General features: G+C 46.4%; 1 protein-coding gene across 1 annotated transcript in view; it reads right to left on the bottom strand.

The window, feature by feature from the left end:
- Nucleotides 1-22934, bottom strand: part of LOC132381205 (voltage-dependent L-type calcium channel subunit alpha-1S-like) — a 381429-nt gene that overhangs the window by 288659 nt on the left and 69836 nt on the right. The window contains exons 6-8 of the mRNA XM_059950504.1: nucleotides 20584-20780; nucleotides 8410-8513; nucleotides 6718-6869 (exon numbers count right to left, since the gene is read on the bottom strand). Of these exons, the coding sequence (XP_059806487.1) occupies nucleotides 6718-6869; nucleotides 8410-8513; nucleotides 20584-20780 (453 nt within the window). The remainder of the gene's footprint in view (nucleotides 1-6717; nucleotides 6870-8409; nucleotides 8514-20583; nucleotides 20781-22934) is intronic.

Genomic DNA, 22934 nt, shown 5'->3' on the forward strand with positions numbered 1-22934 from the left:
GACGTGGTCACGGGGAGGTTGGACTGACGTGGTCAAAGGGAGATTGGACTGACGTGGTCACGGGGACATTGGACTAACGTGGTCACGGAGAGGATGCACTAACGTAGTCACAGGGAGATTGGACTGACGTGGTCAAAGGGAGATTGGACAAAAGTAGTCACGGAGAGGATGCACTAACGTGGTCACAGAGAGGATGCACTAACGTGGTCACGAGGAGATTGGACTAACGAGGTCACGGGGAGATTGGACTAACATGGTCACCGGGAGATTGGACTGACGTGGTCACGGGGAGATTGGACTGACGTGGTCACGGGGAGATTGGACTAATATGGTCACGGGGAGATTGGACTGACGTGGTCACATGGAGATTGGACTGACGTGGTCACACGGAGATTGGAGTGACATGGTCACGGGGAGATTGGACTAATGTGGTCACGCGGAAATTGGACTGATGTGGTCACGGGGAGATTGGACTAACGTGGTCATGGGGAGATTGGACTAACAAGGTCACAGGGAGATTGGACTAACATGGTCACCGGGAGATTGGACTGACGTGGTCACGGGGAGATTGGACTGACGTGGTCACGGGGAGATTGGACTGATGTGGTCACGAGGAGATTGGACTGACGTGGTCACCGGGAGATTGGACTGACGTGGTCACAGGGAGATTGGACTGACGTGGTCACGGGGAGATTGGACTGACGTGGTCACGGGGAGATTGGACTAACATGGTCAGGGGGAGATTGGACTAACGTGGTCACAGGGAGTTTGGACAGACGTGGTCACGAGGAGATTGGACTGACGTAGTCACGGGGAGATTGGACTGACGTGGTCACGGGGAGATTGGACTGATGTGGTCACAAGGAGATTGGACTGACGTGGTCACGGGGAGATTGGACTGACGAGGTCACAGGGAGATTGGACTGACGTGGTCACGGGGAGATTCGACTAACGTGGTCACGGGGAGATTGGACTAACGTGGTCACAGGGAGATTCGACTAACGTGGTCACAGGGAGATTCGACTAACGTGGTCATGGGGAGATTGGACTGACATGGTCAGGCGGAGATTGGACTGACATGGTCACCGGGAGGTTGGACTGACGTGGTCACGGGGAGATTGGACTGACGTGGTCACGGGGAGATTGGACTGATGTGGTCACAAGGAGATTGGACTGACGTGGTCACGGGGAGATTGGACTGACGAGGTCACAGGGAGATTGGACTGACGTGGTCAAAGGGAGATTGGACTAACGTAGTCACGGAGAGGATGCACTAACGTGGTCACGGAGAGGATGCACTAACGTGGTCACGAGGAGATTGGACTAACGAGGTCACGGGGAGATTGGACTAACGTGGTCATGGGGAGATTGGACTAACGAGGTCACGGGGAGATTGGACTAACATGGTCACCGGGAGATTGGACTGACGTGGTCACGGGGATATTGGACTGACGTGGTCACGGGGATATTGGACTGACGTGGTCACCGGGAGATTGGACTAACGTGGTCACAGGGAGATTGGACTGACGTGGTCACAGGGAGATTGGACTGACGTGGTCACGCGGAAATTGGACTGATGTGGTCACGGGGAGATTGGAATGATGTGGTCACGGAGAGGATGCACTAACGTGGTCACAGGGAGAGTGGACTGACGTGGTCACGGTGAGATTGGACTAACGTGGTCACAGGGAGATTGGACTAATATGGTTATGGGGAGATTGGACTGACGTGGTCACAGGGAGATTGGACTGACGTGGTCACAGGGAGATTGGACTAATGTGGTCATGGGGAGATTGGACTAACGTGGTCACAGGGAGATTGGACTGACGTGGTCACGGAGAGATTGGACTAACATGGTCACGGGTAGACTGGACTGACGTGGTCACGGGGAGGTTGGATTGACGTGGTCACAGGGAGATTGGACTGACGTGGTCACGGGGAGATTGGACTGACGTGGTAACAGAGAGGATGCACTGACATGGTCACGGAGAGGATGCACTAACGTGGTCACAGGGAAATTGGACTGGCGTGGTCAGGGGGAGATTGGACTGACGTGGTCACGGGGAGGTTGGACTGACGTGGTCACAGGGAGATTGGACTGACGTGGTCACGGGGACATTGGACTAACGTGGTCACGGAGAGGATGCACTAACGTAGTCACAGGGAGATTGGACTGACGTGGTCACAGGGAGAATGGACTGACGTGGTCACAGGGAGATTGGACTAACTTGGTCACAGGGAGATTGGACTAACTTGGTCACGGAGAGGATGCACTAATGTGGTCATGGGGAGATTGGACTAACGTGGTCACGGACAGGATGCACTAACGTGGTCACAGGGATATTGGACTGACGTGGTCACGGGGAGATTCGACTAACGTGGTCACGGGGAGATTGGACTAACGTGGTCACAGGGAGATTCGACTAACGTGGTCATGGGGAGATTGGACTGACATGGTCAGGCGGAGATTGGACTGACATGGTCACCGGGAGGTTGGACTGACGTGGTCACGGGGAGATTGGACTGACGTGGTCACGGGGAGATTGGACTGATGTGGTCACAAGGAGATTGGACTGACGTGGTCACGGGGAGATTGGACTGACGAGGTCACAGGGAGATTGGACTGACGTGGTCAAAGGGAGATTGGACTAACGTAGTCACGGAGAGGATGCACTAACGTGGTCACGGAGAGGATGCACTAACGTGGTCACGAGGAGATTGGACTAACGAGGTCACGGGGAGATTGGACTAACGTGGTCATGGGGAGATTGGACTAACGAGGTCACGGGGAGATTGGACTAACATGGTCACCGGGAGATTGGACTGACGTGGTCACGGGGATATTGGACTGACGTGGTCACCGGGAGATTGGACTAACGTGGTCACGGGGAGATTGGACTGACGTGGTCAATGGGAGATTGGACTGACGTGGTCACGCGGAAATTGGACTGATGTGGTCACGGGGAGATTGGAATGATGTGGTCACGGAGAGGATGCACTAACGTGGTCACAGGGAGAGTGGACTGACGTGGTCACGGTGAGATTGGACTAACGTGGTCACAGGGAGATTGGACTAATATGGTTATGGGGAGATTGGACTGACGTGGTCACAGGGAGATTGGACTGACGTGGTCACAGGGAGATTGGACTAATGTGGTCACGGGGAGATTGGACTAACGTGGTCACAGGGAGATTGGACTGACGTGGTCACAGGGAGATTGGACTGACATGGTCACGGGTAGACTGGACTGACGTGGTCACGGGGAGGTTGGATTGACGTGGTCACAGGGAGATTGGACTGACGTGGTCACGGGGAGATTGGACTGACGTGGTAACAGAGAGGATGCACTGACATGGTCACGGGGAGACTGTACTCACATGGTCACGGAGAGGATGCACTAACGTGGTCACAGGGAAATTGGACTGGCGTGGTCAGGGGGAGATTGGACTGACGTGGTCACGGGGAGGTTGGACTGACGTGGTCACAGGGAGATTGGACTGACGTGGTCACGGGGACATTGGACTAACGTGGTCACGGAGAGGATGCACTAACGTAGTCACAGGGAGATTGGACTGACGTGGTCACAGGGAGATTGGACTGACGTGTTCACAGGGAGATTGGACTAACTTGGTCACAGGGAGATTGGACTGACGTGGTCACGAGGAGATTGGACTGACGTGGTCACAGAGAGATTGGACTGACGTGGTCAAAGGGAGATTGGACTAACGTAGTCACGGAGAGGATGCACTAACATGGTCACGGAGAGGATGCACTAACGTGGTCACGGAGAGGATGCACTAACGTGGTCACGAGGAGATTGGACTAACATGGTCATGGGGAGATTGGACTAACATGGTCACCGGGAGATTGGACTGACGTGGTCACGGGGAGATTGGACTGATGTGGTCACGGGGATATTGGACTGACGTGGTCACCGGGATATTGGACTGATGTGATCATGGAGAGGATGCAGTAACGTGGTCACAGGGAGATTGGACTAATATGGTCACGGGGAGATTGGACTGATGTGGTCACGGGGAGTTTGGACTGACGTGGTCACAGGGAGTTTGGACTGACGTGGTCACGCGGAAATTGGACTGACGTGGTCACGGGGAGATTGGAATGATGTGGTCACGGGGAGATTGGAATGATGTGGTCACGGGGAGATTGGAATGATGTGGTCACGGAGAGGATGCACTAACGTGGTCACAGGGAGAGTGGACTGACGTGGTCACAGGGAGATTGGACTAATATGGTTATGGGGAGATTGGACTGACGTGGTCACGGGGAGATTGGACTAACGTGGTCACGGGGAGATTGGACTAACGTGGTCACGGCAGAGCTCAGTTAGGGTACACTGGATATCTTGACTCATGAGGCTCTATGGCTGGAACTGGAAATAAGATAGGTATAACCATGTTATTAGGGCTTTCGACAGATCACTCAACAGTCTGAGAGGAGGAGTTTGCTATCCTGAGGCCAATTAGGGTGGGTAAATCCCCAGGACCTGGCAAGGTCATCCCTTGGATCCTACAGGAAGCAGTTGCAGAAATTGCCAGGGCCCAGCAGAGATATTTAAATTATCTTTAGCAACAGGAGAGGTACCACAGGATAGGAGGATAGCCAATGTTGCTCCACTATTTAAGAAAGGCTCTAAATATAAACCAAAAAATTATAGGACAGTGAATCTAACATCAGTTGGGAAAGTTATTTAAAAATATCCTAAGGGACTGGATATATACGTATTTGGATAGACATGGATTGATTACGGATAGTCAGCATGGCTTTGTGTCTAATCAAATTTATTGAGTTTTCCAAGGAAGTTACCAGGAAAGTTGATGAAGGCAAGGCAGTGGATGTTGTCTACATGAACTTCCGCAGGGCATTTGACAAGGTCCCACATTGGAGGTTGGTCAAGAAGGCTCAGTCACTGGGCATTCTAGATAAGGTAGTAAATTGGATCCTTTGTGGGAGGAGCTCGAGAGTGGGAATAGATGGGTGCCTCCCTGATTGGAGGTCTGTGACTAGTGGTGTGCCACAGAGATCGGTGCTGGGTCCATTGTCGTTTGTCATCGATATCAATGGATGATAATGTAGGTAACTGGATCAGCTAATTTGTGAATGACACCAAGATTGGAAGTGTAGTTGACAGCGAGGAGGGCCATCAAGGCTTGCAGAGGGATCTGCATGACCTGGAAAAATGGGCTGAAAATTGGCAGTTGGAATTTAATGCAAACAAGTGCAAGGTTTTACACTTCAGTAGGACCAACCAGTGAACAGCAGATCACGGGGAAATGTGGTAGAACAAAGGGATCTGGGAATAAAAATCATTGAAAGTGGCGTCACAGGTAGATAGGGTAGTAAGGAAAGCTGTTGGCACACTGGCCTTCATAAATCAATGTACTGAGGTACAGGAGTAGGGATGATATGTTGAAGTTGTACAAGACGTTGACGAGGTTAAATTTGGAGTACTGGGTGCAGTTTTGCTCACCTATCTACAGGAAAGTTGTCAACAAAATTGAAAGAGTACAGAGAAAATTTACAAGGATATTGCTGGGTCTGGAGGACCTGAGTTCTAATGTGGAATGAGGTGCCAAGTGGTGTATGTGAGTTCAATTTCAACATTTAAGCAAAGTTTGGATAGGTACAGGAACAGTAGGGGAATGGCAAATGATGGTCATGGTGCAGGTCAATGGGAGAGGGCAGTTTAAATGGTTTCTGCATGGCCTAGATGGTAAATGGCTTATTTCTGCGCTGTACTTCTTTATGACTAATTAGCATACTTATCCTGCAGCTTTGGGCTGTGGGAGGAAACCCAAGCACTCACAGGGAGAACGTGCAAATGCCTCACAGACAGGAGCTGGAATTGTACGCAGGTCACTGGTGCAGTAATGTGTTTCGCTAACCACTACCTTACCGTGTCACCCATTCCCTCTGAATAGCACGCCATGGTGGTGTAGAGATGAGCATGGTGCTATTATAGCTCAGGATGTTCCGGAGTTCAAAATTCTATTCTGACACCCTCTTTAAGAAGTTTGTACATCCTTCCTGTGAGTGCTTGGGTTTCCTCTGGGTGCTACAGTTTCCTCCCACAATCCAACGATCAATTAAATGGCCATTGTAAATTGTCCTGTGACTGGGCTAAGTTTAAATAGGTGGGGTTGCTAGATGGTACAGCTCGTTGGGCCAAAAGATGCTGTATCTCTAAATGAGGCCCACCATTGGTCATGGATGTTGTGTTCTAGTTGTCAGGTCAGTACAATAGACAACAAGCTGTTGCACACCCCCTCTCCATGCAGCTGATGAATTCAAAGGAATAGCAGAGACCAATACAGTTCGGCACCAGTTGTGCACAGGAGTTGCCCGTCAATGATGAACTCAACGTGGGCCTGCCTTAGGGTCCCTGGCTCTGGAGTTTACACTAGAAGCCTTCCCAATGAGAGAGTATAGCCACAGATAGCAGAGGTTTAAGATCAGTTTTCCTTCTACATGGTTGATGAGCTCCATTTGCCCAAAGCAGCTGGTTTTAAGGCACCACTTTTTCCCTTTGTCCTGGCAGTAGTAACAGTTCACCTGGACTTGGCTGTCAGGCCGTTCAAGCAGAAACCATTTAAACTGCTACTATGTTGTGGAAGCTTACCCCCACTGCCCTCGCCCGGAATTGTGTCTAAACAAATAAATGTGATAACCCATGATAGATGGAGTTGACTACTCACCTTCTCGATGCCTGACGTGGTCCACGTCAATGTCCTCTGCGTGGGTGATCCAGTCCAGATATCCCTTCAGATCTTCGTCTAGCTGTTGCTTCTCCCGGAACTTCTGGAAGTCTCCCCGTGACTTGGCCTTTTCTCTCTCCCTGGAGAACTCCCTGGAATTCAGACGGTCCAGTCCAGTCACTCCAACTTCGGTATTGACCGAAAGGGCTGGTCTATAAAACTAATGTGCAGTTCCACCGTATCTATGGTAACATGTTAAATTTTGTTCATATCACCCCTTCCCCCATTCACACATCCTCGTAAAGCCAGAGGGTGAAGAATCTGTCTTTATATCTCCATAGATGTGCACCCCGGCAGCGTAGTCAGTGCAACCTATTACAACTCAGGCCGTTGGAGTTCAAAGTTCATTTCCTATGTCACCTGTAAGGAACCTGTATGTTTTCGTGGAATGCATGGGATTTTTTCTGGGTGCCCTGGTTTCCTCCCACAGTCCAAAGACATACCGGTTGGTAGGTTAATTGGTCATTGTAAATTGTCGCATGATTAGGCTAGGGTTAAATCGGGGTGGGGGGGTCGCTGGGTCAGATGGGCCTATTCTGCGCTGTATCTCAATAAATAGATAAATAAATACGCAGAGCTCACTTCCATATTGACTGAACGGACAGATCTATAAAACCAGAACACGCTTCCAAACCGTATCTACGGTTTCGTTCAGATCATCACTTCACCCCCACCCACACACGTGCTCATACACAACAAACTTCTTCAGCCAGAGGGTGGTGAATCTGCAACTATATCTCCATAAGACATAGGACAAAATTAGTGTTATGCCAGTCACTACATGACAGTGTGTCGACCAAAGTTAGACCAATTTATTTTTTATTTTATTTTATTTTAGCCATATGGCTCTTCGAGTCACGCCAGCCCAGCAACCTTGACAAACCTGACTGACCCTAACCTAATCACAGCACAATTTACAATGACCAATTAACCTACACAGTACATCTTTGGACTGTGGGAGGAAACTGGAACAGCCAGGGGAAAGTCACACGTTCCATAGGGAGAATGTACAAAGACTTTACAGAATGGCACTGGAACTGAATAAACTCCGAAACATCCCAAGCTGTAATATTGTTGTGCTAACCGGTCGATTCTGGGAATGAAAGGGTTATCATACAAAGAACATTTGATGGCTCTGGGCCTGTACTCACTGCAATTTGGAAGGGTGAGGAGGGATCTAATTGAAACCTTTCGAATGTTGAAAGGCTTAGACAGAGTAGATGTGAAAGGATGTTTTCCATGGTGGGGGAGTCTAGGACAAGAGGGTACAACCTCAGGATAGAGGGGTGTCCATTTAAAACAGATGCAGAGAAATTTCTCAGCAACCGGGTAGTGAATTTGTGGAATTTGTTACCACAGGCAGCTGTGGAGGCCAGGTCGTTGGGTGTATTTAAGGCAGAGATTGACAGGTTCTTGATTGGACACAGCATCAAAGGTTATGGGGAGAAGGCCGGAGAGTGGGGCTGAGAAGGGGGAAAAAGGATCAGCTATGATTGAATGGCAGAATAGACACAATGGGCCAACTGGCATAATTCTGTTGCAATGTTTTATGATCTAACCACTACACTACCACAGCGCCACATGAATACACAACTATTAGTACCCCAGAATGTTCTCCAATGGTCAACTCACCCACTTAGAACACCGAGGACTAGGTTGAGTACAAAGAAAGATCCCAGCAGGATAAGGCTGACAAAGTAGATCCAAGGCCACTCATTACCTATGGCATCATTAACCTGAGAAACACAGATCCAGGGATCAGTTCACAAAGGTAAAGTATGGATTTATACTATATAAACATTCAGAGGCCACTTCAGGTAAACTTGTACACCTGCTCATTAATGCAAATATCTAATCAGTCAATCACATGGCAGTAACTCAATGCATAAAAGCATGCAGACATGGTCAAGAGGTTCAGTTGTTGTTCAGACTAGACATCAGAAAGGGGACGAAATGGGATTTAAGTGACTTTGACCATGCATTGTTGGTGCTAGGTGGGGCAGTTTGTGTATCTCAGAAACTGCTGAAACTCAGATTTTATTCACAACAGTCTTTAGAGTTTACAGAGAATGGTGCGATAGACCAGTGAGCAGCAGTTCTTTCTCTTTCTTTTTCAATCTTTTTATTAAATTTCATATATAAAAAAAACAACACAAAATAATGAATAGATTACAGATTCAATAAACTTGAGATTACATTAGTAATAGGATAATAATATCCTATTAAAACATCCATCAACAAAAGGTGCATAAATCAATCAAGTCTATGTAAATATATATGAAAAACAAAAATAATCGTCGAAAAAAGAGAAAAAAAAAATTGAAATTATATATGAGAAAAAATATATAATGAAAAAAAATACTAAACTAACACTAACATGGGCAATAATAACACTTTATAAATATATAAAGGTGTCAGGAAAAGAACTCCAGAACTCCATACCTGAACAAGTATAAGTAGAGAAAAGGATCTGAAATAAGCCAAATTAATTCATATGAAAGTGTCGAATAAATGGTCCCCAGGTTTCTTCAAATTTAATTGAAGAATCAAAGATAGTGCTTCTGATTTTTTCCAAACTCAAATAAGAAATAGTTTGGGAGAACCACTGAAATGTAGTAGGAGGATTTACTTCTTTCCAGTTTTGTAATATAGACCTTCTGGCAATTAATGTTACAAAGGCAATCATTCGTCTGATTGAAGGGGAAAGTTGATTGCCATCTTCATTTGGTATACCGAAAATTGCAGTAATAAAATGGGGTTGTAAATCGATATTCCATACTGAGGAAATGACATCAAAAATGTCCTTCCAATAGTTATGTAAAGTGGGACATGTCCAAAACATGTGAGTCAATGAAGCCACTTCTAAGTGACATCTGTCACATTGAGGATTGATATGCGAATAAAATCGGGCAAGTTTATCTTTAGACATATAAGCTCTATGTACAATTTTAAATTGTATTAAAGCATGTTTAGCACAAATAGAGGAGGAATTAACCATTTGTAAAATTTTTTCCCATTTATCTGTTGATATATTACATCGAAGTTCTTTTTCCCATTCTTGTCTAATTCTATCCGATATTTCTGGCTGTATCTTCATAATCATGTTATAAATAAAAGCTACTAATCCCTTCTGACAAGGATTAAAAGTAAAAATCAAATCTGAAAAATCCGAGCAGCAGTTCTGTGGACGAGAACACCTTGTTAATGAGAGAGGTCAGAGGAGAATGGCCAGACTGGTTCAAGCTGACAGGAAGGTGACGGTAACTCAAACAATCGTGTTACAACAGTAGAATGCGGAAGAGCATTTCTGCACCTTGAAATGGATGGGCTACAGCAGCAGAAGACACTCAACGGCCACCTTACTAGGTACAGAGGGTCCTTACTGTACCAAAACATCTGATGGAAATTTGCAAATATATTATCCGAGATGGGTTCACACTGTACGATTTTGATTATCTGGTAATAAAAGTAGAGGAAGGCAGTATCCTATGGGAAACAATAAACTACTGGTAACAAACGGAGCAGTGGTAGGTGGAATATGTCAGTAGAAAACACTGGCCAGAGGCACGTATGACTACCACCTGACAGCAGTGACAATACAGGAGTCACTGCACAGAATACCAAACGAGGAGCAAGCAAATCTGATAAGCAAAAGATTCTGGAAATCCAGAGCAACTCAGTAGGTCTGGCAGCATCTATGGAGATAAATAAACTCCATATTTCAGGCCAAGACCCTTCTTCAGGACTGGAAAGGAAAGGGGAAGAAGCCAGAATAAGGTGGTCAGCAGAGGGGGAGGAATACAAGCTGATAGGTGATAAATAAAGGCCAGGTAAGCCTCTAACCTGATGGCATGAACATCTATCTCTAACTTGTCTTAATTCCTCCCCTTCCCCTTCTCTCTTTTTCTATTCCCCTTCCTGGCTCCCCTCTCACCCCTTCTCCCCTGGTCTCACCTGTCACCTGCCAGCTCCTAATTTCATTCCCCTAACCCCCCCCCCCCAGCTGGCTTCCCCTCCCCTGGTCTCACCTATCACCTGCCAGTTCCTAAGTTCATTCCCCTACCCTCCTCTCCCCCCCCCCCCAGCTGGCTTCCCCTCCCCTGGTCTCACCTATCACCTGCCAGTTCCTAATTTCATTCCCCTACCCTCCTCTCCCCCCCCCCCCAGCTGGCTTCCCCTCCCCTGGTCTCACCTGTCACCTGCCAGTTCCTAATTTCATTCCCTACCCCCCCCCCCCAGCTGGCTTCCCCTCCCCTGGACTCACCTGTCACCTGCCAGCTCCTAATTTCATTCCCCTAACCCCCCCCCCCAGCTGGCTTCCCCTCCCCTGGTCTCACCTGTCACCTGCCAGTTCCTAATTTCATTCCCCTACCCCCCCCCCCAGCTGGCTTCCCCTCCCCTGGTCTCACCTATCACCTCCCAGCTCCTAATTTCATTCCCTACCCCAGCTGGCTTCCCCTCCCCTGGTCTCACCTGTCACCTGCCAGCTCTTTCCAGTTTCTCTACCTTTTTATTCTGGTTTCTTCTTTCCTTTCTGAAGGGTCTCGACTCCAATGATTGGCTGTTTATTCTCCTCCACAGATGCTGCCTGACCTGTGGAGTTCCCTCAGCATTTTGTGTGTGAGTGTACCTAGAAACTGGACAAAGATTGGACAAAATCATTATGAAATGGGTGACGGTTGGGGCTGTAAGTCAATGCACAAGCCACTATGCTGTCAGACCACCCCGTTAATAATGGAGGCGGTCAGCACCAGCAATCAGGGTTTAATTCTCACCACCGCCTGTAAGCCGCTGTTGCCCCTGTGGCCGCTTGGACTTCCTCTGGGTCCCTCACATTCCAAAGCTGTACCAGTTTGTAAGTTGTGGCCTTCCTATGGTGATCCCAGCTAACTTACCGACTGTGCTCATCATCGACACAAACGATGCATCTCACTGTGTATCTCCATGTGCAATGGGACAAGTAAAGCTAATCCCTAAATCTTCACTGGTTTAAATTCATGAACAGCATGATACAGAGAGAGCACTTCTTTGCGGAGACTGCTGATTAGTATTTGTATTCAGAAATAAGCACAGAACGGAGCCTTCTGGCCGAGTGATCCACCTATTTAACCCAAGCCTCACTACAATCACCAACTACCCCACAAACCGGTACTCTTTGGAATGTGGGAGCAAACTGGAGCACCCAGAGTTAACACAAGCACTCATGGGGTGCCACCGAATTGAACTCTGAACTCCCAACACCGCAAGCTATAATAGCGATGCGCTAACCACTATGCAGCAATGATGTAAAATGGTTGTTGAGTAATCCAGCAACAAATACTGAAGAAACTTTACCCAAAGTGCAATGTGACTGTGGTGTTTACCCCCTCAGGGAGTGGTTCAAGAGCTTGAATAAATCTATAGCTCATAGCTCCTTAGGGACCATGTACAGGAACTGGAGCTGCAGCTCGATGGCCTTCAGCTTGCTAGGGAAAGTGAAGCAGTGATAGACAGGAGCTACAGGGAGGTAGTAACCCCAAGGCTACAGCAGATAGATAAACAGGTGACTGTCAGGAGAGGGAAGGGAAAACGTCAGATAGTGGAGAGCACCTCAACAATAAGTACTCCATTTTGAGTATTGCGGGGGGGGGAGTGAGAACCAAGCTGGGGAAGCAACAACAGCCATGCCTCTGACACTGTCTGGCCCTGTGGCTCAGAAGGGTAGGGAACTGAAGAAGATGGCAGCAGGGATGGGGGACAGCTGGAGGATTCTGTGGATGCAAAAAGGAAACACGGATGGTAGTTTGCCTCCCAGGTGCCAGGGTCCACAATGTTTCTCAACATATCCACAACATCCAGAAAAGGGAGGGTGAGGAGCCAGAAGTCGTGGAACACATTGGTACCAATGGCATAGTTAGAAGAAGGGAGGAGGTCCTGAAAACAGAATTCAGGGAGTTAGGAAGGAAGCTGAGAAGCAGGACTTGAGGGTAGTAACCTTGGGATTATTGCTGGTACCATGTGACAGTGACGATAGGAAGACAATGAGGTGGCAGATAAATGTGTGGCTGAAGAATTGGAGCAGGGGCAAGGATGAGATTTCTGGATTATTGGGATCTCTTCTGGAGCAGATGTGACCTATACAAAAGGGATGGGCAGCACTTGAATCTGAGGGAGACCAATATTCTTGTGGGCAGATTTACGAGAGCTCTTGGGAGTGGTTTAAACTAATATGGCAAGGGGATGGAAACCAGTATGATAAGAGCTGAGGATGAGCCAGCAGGTTTACAAGGAGATGATGTGTATAACATGAACATAAGGAAGGACAAGCCAATGACTGGGTAAAATGCATTTAGAGCAAAGAGTTAAATTGTACCACTGAGGCAAAATTCAAAAGGGTGAAGAATGCAGGGCTGAAGATGGTGTGTGTAGCATTTGGAATAAGGTGGACAAACTCATCATGTAATTAGAGATTGATCGGTATGACTGTGGGCATCACTGAGTCCTGGCTGAAAGAAGGCCATAGTTGACAGCTTAACATCAAAGAATTTACTTTGTACCAAAAAGACAGGCAGGAAGGCATAGGCAGTGGTGTGGCTCTGTGGGTAAGAGATGGAATTACATCTTTAGAAAGAGGTGGCATAGGGCCACAGAAGGTTGAATTCTGTGGTAGAGTTAAGAAATTGCAAGAAAACCATTATGGGAATCATATATAGGCCTTAAAATAGCAGCCAACATGTGAGGTTAAGATTGCAAAGGGAGCTGGAAAGGCATGTAATAAGGGTAATGATACTATTGTAATGGGGGACTTTGAGATGAAAGGGGATTGGGAAAATCAGGTTGGTGTCGGATCGCAAGAGGGGGAATTTGTTAAATGCCTACACATGGATTTTTAGAGCAACTTGTGTTTGAGCCTACTCAGGGAAAACTTATCTTGAGATTGGGTGTTGTTTAATAACTCAGATCTTATTAGGGAGCTTGACGTAAAGGAACTCTTAGGAGACAATGATCATAATATGATTGAATTCATACTGCAATTTGAGAGGGAAAAGCATAATTCATGCGTTTCAGTATTGCAGTGGAATAAAGGGAATTACAGAGATATGAGAGAGGAGCTTGCCCAGGTGGATTGGAGGAGGATACTGGTGGGAATGATGGCAGAGTAGTGATGGCTGAGCTTTCTTTCTTTCTTTCTTTTTAAATCTTTTTATTAATTTTTAAGCAAACATAAATGAAACATGAATACAGAGAGATTGAGAGTACATAGTTAATAGTTTAAATAAACATTCAAATAGATGATAATCAATATATAATAACCTCCCAAACTCATAGTAATTGCGAACAAAAGAAGTTTTTAAAACCCCCCAAAAAAAAGAAAGAAAAAACTAACCAACATGGGCCATTGCATTATGTCAAATATATACAGTAGTGCCAATAACTCCGAACCTCCATCCAAATAATTAAGGATAATAAAAGTGAGGTTTAGGAAAAGACAATTTAACTCATATGAAAATGTTGAATAAATGGTCTCCAAGTTTCTTCAAATTTAACTGAAGGATCAAAGACAACACTTCTAATTTTTTCTAAGCTCAAACAAGAGATAGTTTGAGAAAACCACTGAAATATAGTTGCAGGATTAATTTCTTTCCAATTCAATAAAATAGATCTTCTAGCCATTAATGTAACAAATGTAATCATCCATTGAGATAAGGGGGATAAACGACTATTATCCGCCATTGGTAAACCAAAAATTGCAGCAATAGGATGCAGTTGGAAATTGATATTCGGAACTGTTGAAATAGTACCGAAAATATCTTTCCAGTAATTTTGCAAACAAGGGCAAGACCAAAACATATGGGTCAATGAAGCGACATCAGAATGACATCTGTCACAGATTGGATTAACATAAGAATAAAATCGAGCAAGTTTATCCTTAGACATATCCTTAGACTCTATGTACAACCTTAAATTGTATTAGGGCATGTTTAGCACAAATAGAAGAAGAATTGACTAATTGTAAAAATTTTCTCCCACTGCTCAGTGGGTATAAGACAATGAAGTTCTTCTTCCCATTCCTTCTTAATTTTTTCTGATACTTCTGGCTGTATTTTCATAATTATATTATAAATGACAGCTACTAAACCCTTCTGACAAGGATTCAGAGCTAAAATTTTTTCCGTAATGTCCGATGGACATAGTTTCGGAAAAGATTGAAACTCGTTATTCAAAAAATTTCTAACTTGCAAATATCTAAAAAAATGAGTTTGAGGGAAATTATATTTATTAGATATCTGTTCAAAGGACATAAAGCTATCATCTAAAAAATAGATCACAAAAACATGTTATACCTTTTGTTTTCCATAAAACAAAGGCTTAATCCATGAAAGAGGGCCGAAAAAGAAAGTTAGATATTATAGCACTTGATAAGATGAACTTATTCAAGCCAAAAAATTTACGAAATTGAAACCAAATTTGCAATGTATGTTTAACTATAGGATTAGTTATTTGTTTATTCAATTTAGATAAAGAAAAAGGAAGTGAAAATCCTAAAATTGAAAACAATGAAAAGTCTTGTACAGATTTACATTCCAAATTTACCCATTGTGGGCAAGCTGCTATAGTCGATTCTTGTGTCCAAAATATTAAATATCGTATATTAACTGCCCAATAGTAAAATCTCAAGTTTGGCAAAGCCAAACCATGAGCTTTCTGGGATTAGTTCATAAGACGCAGGATAGATATGACCCACAGAGGAAGAAGTTCTCAAATGCCAGGGGTAGGCAACCATGGCTGACAAGGGAAATTAAGGACAGCATAGAGCATAGAACAATACAGCACAGTACAGGCCCTTCAGCCCACAATGTTGTGCTAATCCTTAAACCATGCCTCCCATGTAACCCTCCACCTTAAATTCCTCCAGATACCTCTTAAATTTCACTAGTGTATCTGCCTCCACCACTGACTCAGGCAGTGCATTCCACACACCAACCACTCTCTGAGTGAAAAACCTTCCTCTAATATCCTCCTTGAACTTTCCACCCTTTACATCAAAGCCATGTCCTCTTGTATTGAGCAGTGGTGTCCTGGGGAAGAGGCACTGGCTGTCCTCTCTTAATATCTTGTACACCTCTATCATGTCTCCTCTCATCCTCCTTCTCTCCAGAGAGTAAAGCCCTAGCTCCCTTAATCTCTGATCATAATCCATACTCTCTAAACTAGACAGCATCATGGTAAATCTTCTCTGTACCCTTTCCAATGCTTCTACATCCTTCCTATAGTGAGGCGACCAGAACTGGATACAGTACTCCAAGTGTGGCCTAACTAGAGTTTTATAGAGCTGCATCATTACCCCATGACTCTTAAACTCTATCCCTCGACTTATGAAAGCTAACACCCCATAAGCTTTCTTAACTACCCTATCTACATGTGAGGCAACTTTCAGGGATCTGTGGACATGTACCCCCAGATCCCTCTGCTCCTCCACACTATCAAGTATCCTGCCATTTACTTTGTACTCTGCCTTGGAGTTTGTCCTTCCAAAGTGTACCATCTCACACTTCTCCGTGTTGAACTCCATCTGCCACTTCTCAGCCCACTTCTGCATCCTATCAATGTCTCTCTGCAATCTTCGACAACACTATCCACAACAACACCAACCTTTGTGTCGTCTGCAAACTTGCCAACCTACCCTTCTACCCCCACATCCAGGTCGTTAATAAAAATCACAAATTGTAGAGGTCCCAGAAACAAGATAAAAGCCAAGGAGAGGAAGGTAGCAAGAAAAGAAAGTAGCAAAAGGAAGTGGGAAGCTGGACGATTGGGAAGCTTTTAGAATCCAAAACAAAAGGCCACTAAAAAATCTATAAGAAGGGAAAAGATGAAATATGAGGGCAAACTAGCCAATAATATAAAGCAGGATAACAAAAGCTTTTTCAGTTATATAAAGAATAAAAGGAAGGTGAGAGTTGATATTGGACCACTGGAAAATGGTCTAGGAAAATGATGAGGTAGTAATGGGGGACAAAGAAATGGCAGATGAACTTAATGTGTATTTTGCATCGGTTTTCACTGTGGAAGACACTACCAATGTGCCAGAGGTCCATGAGTGTCAGGGAACAGGAGTAAGTGCCATTGCCATTACAAGGGAAAAAGAGCTAGGCAAACTGAAAGGTCTTAAGGTGGATAAGTCACCTGGACCAGATGAACTACATCCCAGAGTCCTGAGAGAGGTTGCTGAAGAGATAACGCATGCATTGGTCATGATCTTTCAAGAATTATTTGATTCTGGCATAGTCCCAGAGGAATGGAAAATTGCAAATGTCACTTCACTCTTTGGGAAAGGAGGAAGGTAAAAGAAAGGAAATTATAGTCCAGTTGGCCTAACCTCAGTGGTTGAGAAAGTGTTGGAGTCTATTATTAAGGATGAGGTTTCAAGGTACTTGGAGACGAATGATAAAATAACTGAAAGTCAGCATGGTTTCTGTGAAGGGAAATCTTGCCTGACAAACCTACTTGAATTTGTCAAGGAAGTAACAAGCAGGCTGGACAGTGAAAGGCAGTGGATGTTCAAAAGGTGTTTGATAAGGTGCCTCACATGAGGCTGCTTAACAAGATAAAATCCTATGGCGACACAGGAAGAATACTGGCATGGACAGAGGAATGGCTGACAGGCAGGAGTCAGTGAGTGGGAATAAAAGGAACATTTTCTGGTTGGCTGCCAGTGACTAGTGGTGTTCCTCAGGGGTCAGTATTGGGACTGCTACTTTTCACATTGTTTGTCAATGATTTAGACAACAGAATTGATGGCTTTGTGGCAAAGTTTGTGGATGATATGATATGAAGATAGTGGAGGGGTAGATAGTGCTGAGGAAGCAATGCAATCGCATCAGGTCTTAGACAAATTGGAAGAATGTGCAAAAGAAGTGGCAGATGGAACACAGTGTTGGGATATGTATGATAATGCATTTTGGTAAAGGAACAATAGTGCAGACTATTATCTAAATGGGGAGTAGTTTCAAACATCAGAGGTGCAGAGGGACTTAGGAGTCCTCATAAAAGACTCCCAGAAGGTTAATTCACAGGTTGAGTCTGTGGTAAAGAAGGGAAATGCACTGTTGGTATTTATTTCAAGGGGAACAGAATATAAAAGCAAGGAGATAATGCTGAGCTTTTATAAGAAACTGGTCAGGCCCCATCTGGATTATTGTCAACAGTTTTGGGCCCCATATCTCAGAAAGGATGTGTTGTTGTTGGAGGGAGTCCAGAGGAGGTTCACGAGGTTGATTCTAGGAATGAAAGGTTAACATATGAGGCAGCTTTGGGCCTGTACTCACTGGAATTTAGATGAATACAGGGAAGCATCTCATTGAAACCTACTGACTGTTGAAAGGACATGATAGGGTGGATGTGGAGAGGATGTTTCCTGTGGTAGGGGTATCCAGAACTAGAGGGTGCAACCTTCAAATTCAAAGGTTCAAAGATTGAATTTAATGTCAGACAAACTTATACAACATACATTCTGAAATGCATTTTCTTCGCATTGAGGGGAGATCTTTTCGAACAGAGATAAAGAGGAATTTTATTCTTTAGCCGCAGAGCAGTAAATCTGTGGAATGCTCTGCCACAGACAGCAGTGAAGGCCAGGTCTGTGGGTATATTTAAGGCCGACAGAAGTTGTTTGTTTCCTGAACAGTCAGGGCATCAAAGGATATGGCGAGAAGGCAGGTGTATGGGGTTGAGTGGGATCCAGGATCAGACGTGATGAAATGGTGGTGCAGACTTGATGGGCTGAATGGCCTAATTCTGCTCCTATGTGTTATGATATTATTCACTAGAATTCATAAGAATGAGGGGTGAACTCAGTGAAAACTATCAAGTGGTGAAAGGCCTTGATAGAGTGGACGTGGAGAGGACTGACAAAGGGTCTCGGCCCGAAACATTGACCGCTCATTTCAACGGATGCTGCCCGACCTGCTGAGTTCGTCTAGCTTTTTTGTGCGTCGTGGAGAGGATGTTTCCTATGGTGAGAGGGTCTAAGACCAGAGGACACAGCCTCAGAATAGAGGGGCATCCTTTTAGAATGAAGATGAGGAGGAATTTCTTTCACCGGATAGAGGTAAATCTGTGGAATTCTTTGCTACAGGCAACTGTGGAGGCCAAGCCTTTATGTATATTTAAGGCAGAGGTTAATAGATTATTGATTGGTTGAGACATGGATACGAGGAGAAGGCAGGAGATTGGGCTGAGAGGAACATTGGATCAGCCATGATGAAATGGTGGAGCAGACTCGATGGGCCAAATGGCCTAATTCTGCTCCTTTAACTGATGGCCTAATTAAACAACATGAATGTATTTAAGAGGAGGCTGGACAACCACACTGAAGTAAATGAAGAGAGGGAAATGCCTCTTGGAAAGTGTGAATGACTTGAAATCGTTGAGCCAGATGGCCTGTTTCTGCACTGTGTACTGTCTACAGAAAGTGGTGGACACAGCCCAGTCCACCACAAACAAAGCCATCCCCATCGCTGAGTACATCTACAAGGAGCATTGACACAACAAAGCATCATCCGTCATTCAGGACCCCAACATCCAGGCCATGCTCTCTTCTTTCAAGGTATAGAATCCAAGGAACCACCAGGTTCAGGAACAGTTACTACCCCTCAATCATCCGGGTCCTGAACCAGTGGGGATAACTTCACTCACCTCAACACTGCACTGCCTCTCAACCTATAGACTCACTTTCAATGACTCCACAACTTGTTCTCAGTATTTTATATCTGTTTATTTGCACAGTTTGTCTTTTGTACACTGGTTGCTTGTCTGTCTTCATTTGTGTTTAGTTTTTCATAGATTCTATTGTATTTAGATTTAGAGATTTCAGTCCAATAACAGACCCTCTGGCCCATCCGGCCTGCTCCATTCAGTTACACCCATGTGACCCATTAACCTACTAACCCATTCCACCTTTGGAATGTGGGAGTAAACTGGATCAGCTGGAAGAAACAAACTCCTTACAGGCAGCAGCAGGAATTGAACCCTGGTCACTGGTGATGTAATGGTGTTACACTCCCCAGCTCCCCAACCCATCCAATAATTTGTTTCTTGAACACAGGAGTTCTGCAGATGCTGGAAATCCAGAGCAACACACACACTCAATGCTGGGGGATCTCAGCAGGTCAGGCAGAATGCACGGAAATTAATGACACTCGGCATTTTGATCCGAGACCCTTCATCAGGACTGGAAAGGAAGGGGGAAGACAACAGAATAAAAAGTTGGGAGGAGCAGGATAGCTGGAAGGTGATGGGTGAAGTCAGGCGGGTGGGAAAGGTAAGGGGCTGGAGAGGAAGGAATCTGATAGGAGAGGGGAGTGGAGGAAGAGAAGGAATGGACCCGGGGGAGGTGATAGACAGGTGAGAAGAGTTAAAGGGTCAGATTGGGGAATAAAAGGAGGGAGAGGGAAGGAATTTTTTTTTTTGGAAGGAGAAATTGATGTTCCTTCCATCAGGTTGGAGGCTACACAACCAGAATATAAGGTTTTGCTCTTTCACCCCGACAGTGGTTTCAATGTGGCTCAAAAGGAGGCCATAGACTACATATCAGAACGGGAATAGGAATCAGAATTAACATGTTTGGCCACTGAATTTCTGCTTTTGGCAGATGAAATGGATGGGTACGTTCTCTATTTTTCTAAAATTAATTTCTTTAATTTTCTACTAATTGCAGCAAGAAAATTAATTTCAGATTTGTAAATGGTGACAGATTATAAATTTACTTTGAATTTGAACTCTGCCTGAAAGAAAGGTCAACATTACTCACAGGCAATGACTTACCCAGTACAAGACGTCAGTCCAACCCTCCATGGTGATGCACTGGTACACGGTTAGCATTGCAAAGCCAAAGTTGTCAAAGTGTGTGATGCCGCTGTTGGGTCCAGGCCAGCCTGACCTGCACTCGGTTCCGTTCAGGGTACAGAGTCGGCCAGTGCCTGCGTGGGCACAAGGTGCTGGGTCCTCCTCCATGATGATATCTAAGTCAAGAAAGGTGTGGGGGGGAGGAGGGAGGGGGAGAGAGAGAAGGAGGGAGAGGGAGAAGGAGAGGGAGAGAATTAAAGAGAGATAGAGAGGCAGATAGAGCAGGTTGATAGAAATAGAGAGAGAGAAAGAGATGGGGAGGGAGAGGAAGGAAGGGAGAAAGATGGAGCAAAAGTTGAGCAAAGGCTGGTACAGGTACCGGACTAAGGGGCACTGGACACGTGGTACCGGACAAGGGCTGGTACAGGTACCGTGCCCACAATATGGATCGAGGGCTAGAACAGGTACTGGACACATGGTATGGGACAAGGGCTGGTACAGGTACCGGATGTACGGTGTGGGACGAGGGCTGGTATAGGTACCGGATGCACGGTACGAGATGAGGGCTGGTACAGGTACCGGATGTATGGTACGGGACAAGGGCTGGTACAGGTACCGGATGTACGGTATGGGACGAGGGCTGGTACAGGTACCGGATGTACTGTACGAGATGAGGGATGGTACAGGTACCAGATGTATGGTACGGGACGAGGGCTGGTACAGGTACCGGATGTACGGTATGGGACGAGGGCTGGTACAGGTACCGGATGTACGGTACGGGACGAGGGCTGGTACAGGTACTGTATGTACGGTACGGGATGAGGGCTGGTACAGGTACCGGATGTACGGTACGGGATGAGGGAAGGTACAGGTACCGGATGTACGGTACGGGATGAGGGCTGGTACAGGTACTGTATGTACGGTACGGGATGAGGGCTGGTACAGGTACTGTATGTACGGTACGGGATGAGGGCTGGTACAGGTACTGTATGTACGGTACGGGATGAGGGCTGGTACAGGTACCGGATGTATGGTACGGGACGAGGGCTGGTACAGGTACCGGATGTATGGTACGGGATGAGGGCTGGTACAGGTACTGTATGTACGGTATGGGACGAGGGCTGGTACAGGTACTGTATGTACGGTACGGGATGAGGGCTGGTACAGGTACCGGATGTACTGTACGGGACGAGGGCTGGTACAGGTACCGGATGTATGGTACGGGACGAGGGCTGGTACAGGTACCGGATGTATGGTACGGGACGAGGGCTGGTACAGGTACCGGATGTATGGTACGGGACGAGGGCTGGTACAGGTACCGGATGTACGGTACGGGACGAGGGCTGGTACAGGTACCGGATGTACGGTACGGGACGAGGGCTGGTACAGGTACTGTATGTACGGTACGGGACGAGGGCTGGTACAGGTACCGTATGTACGGTGTGGGACGAGGGCTGGTACAGGTACTGTATGTACGGTATGGGACGAGGGCTGGTACAGGTACCGGATGTATGGTACGGGACGAGGGCTGGTACAGGTACCGGATGTATGGTACGGGACGAGGGCTGGTACAGGTACCGGATGTATGGTACGGGACGAGGGCTGGTACAGGTACCGTATGTACGGTATGGGACGAGGGCTGGTACAGGTACCGGATGTATGGTACGGGACGAGGGCTGGTACAGGTACCGTATGTACGGTATGGGACGAGGGCTGGTACAGGTACCGGATGTATGGTACGGGATGAGGTTTGGTACAGGTACTGTATGTACGGTACGGGACGAGGACTGGTACAGGTACTGTATGTACGGTACGGGACGAGGGCTGGTACAGGTACTGTATGTACAGTACGGGATAAGGGCTGGTACAGGTACTGTATGTACGGTACGGGATGAGGACTGGTACAGGTACTGTATGGGACGAGGGCTGGTACAGGTACTGTATGTACGGTACGGAATGAGGGCTGGTACAGGTACTGTATGTACGGTGTGGGACGAGGGCTGGTACAGGTACCGGATGTACGGTGTGGGACGAGGGCTGGTACAGGTACCGGATGTACGGTACGGGATGAGGGCTGGTACAGAAACCCGATGAGGGGCACTGTTACAGTACGAGGGCTGGTACAGGTACCGGATGTACGGCACGGGACGAGGGCTGGTACAGGTACTGTATGTACGGTGTGGGACAAGGGCTGGTACAGGAACCCGATGAGGGGCACTGTTACGGTACGAGGGCTGGTACAGGTACCGGATGTATGTTACGGTATGAGGGCTGGTACAGGTACCGGATGTATGTTACGGTACGAGCGCTGGTACAGGTACCGGATGTAC

Source organism: Hypanus sabinus, chromosome 25 (assembly GCF_030144855.1).
Source record: "Hypanus sabinus isolate sHypSab1 chromosome 25, sHypSab1.hap1, whole genome shotgun sequence".
NCBI lineage: Eukaryota > Metazoa > Chordata > Chondrichthyes > Myliobatiformes > Dasyatidae > Hypanus > Hypanus sabinus.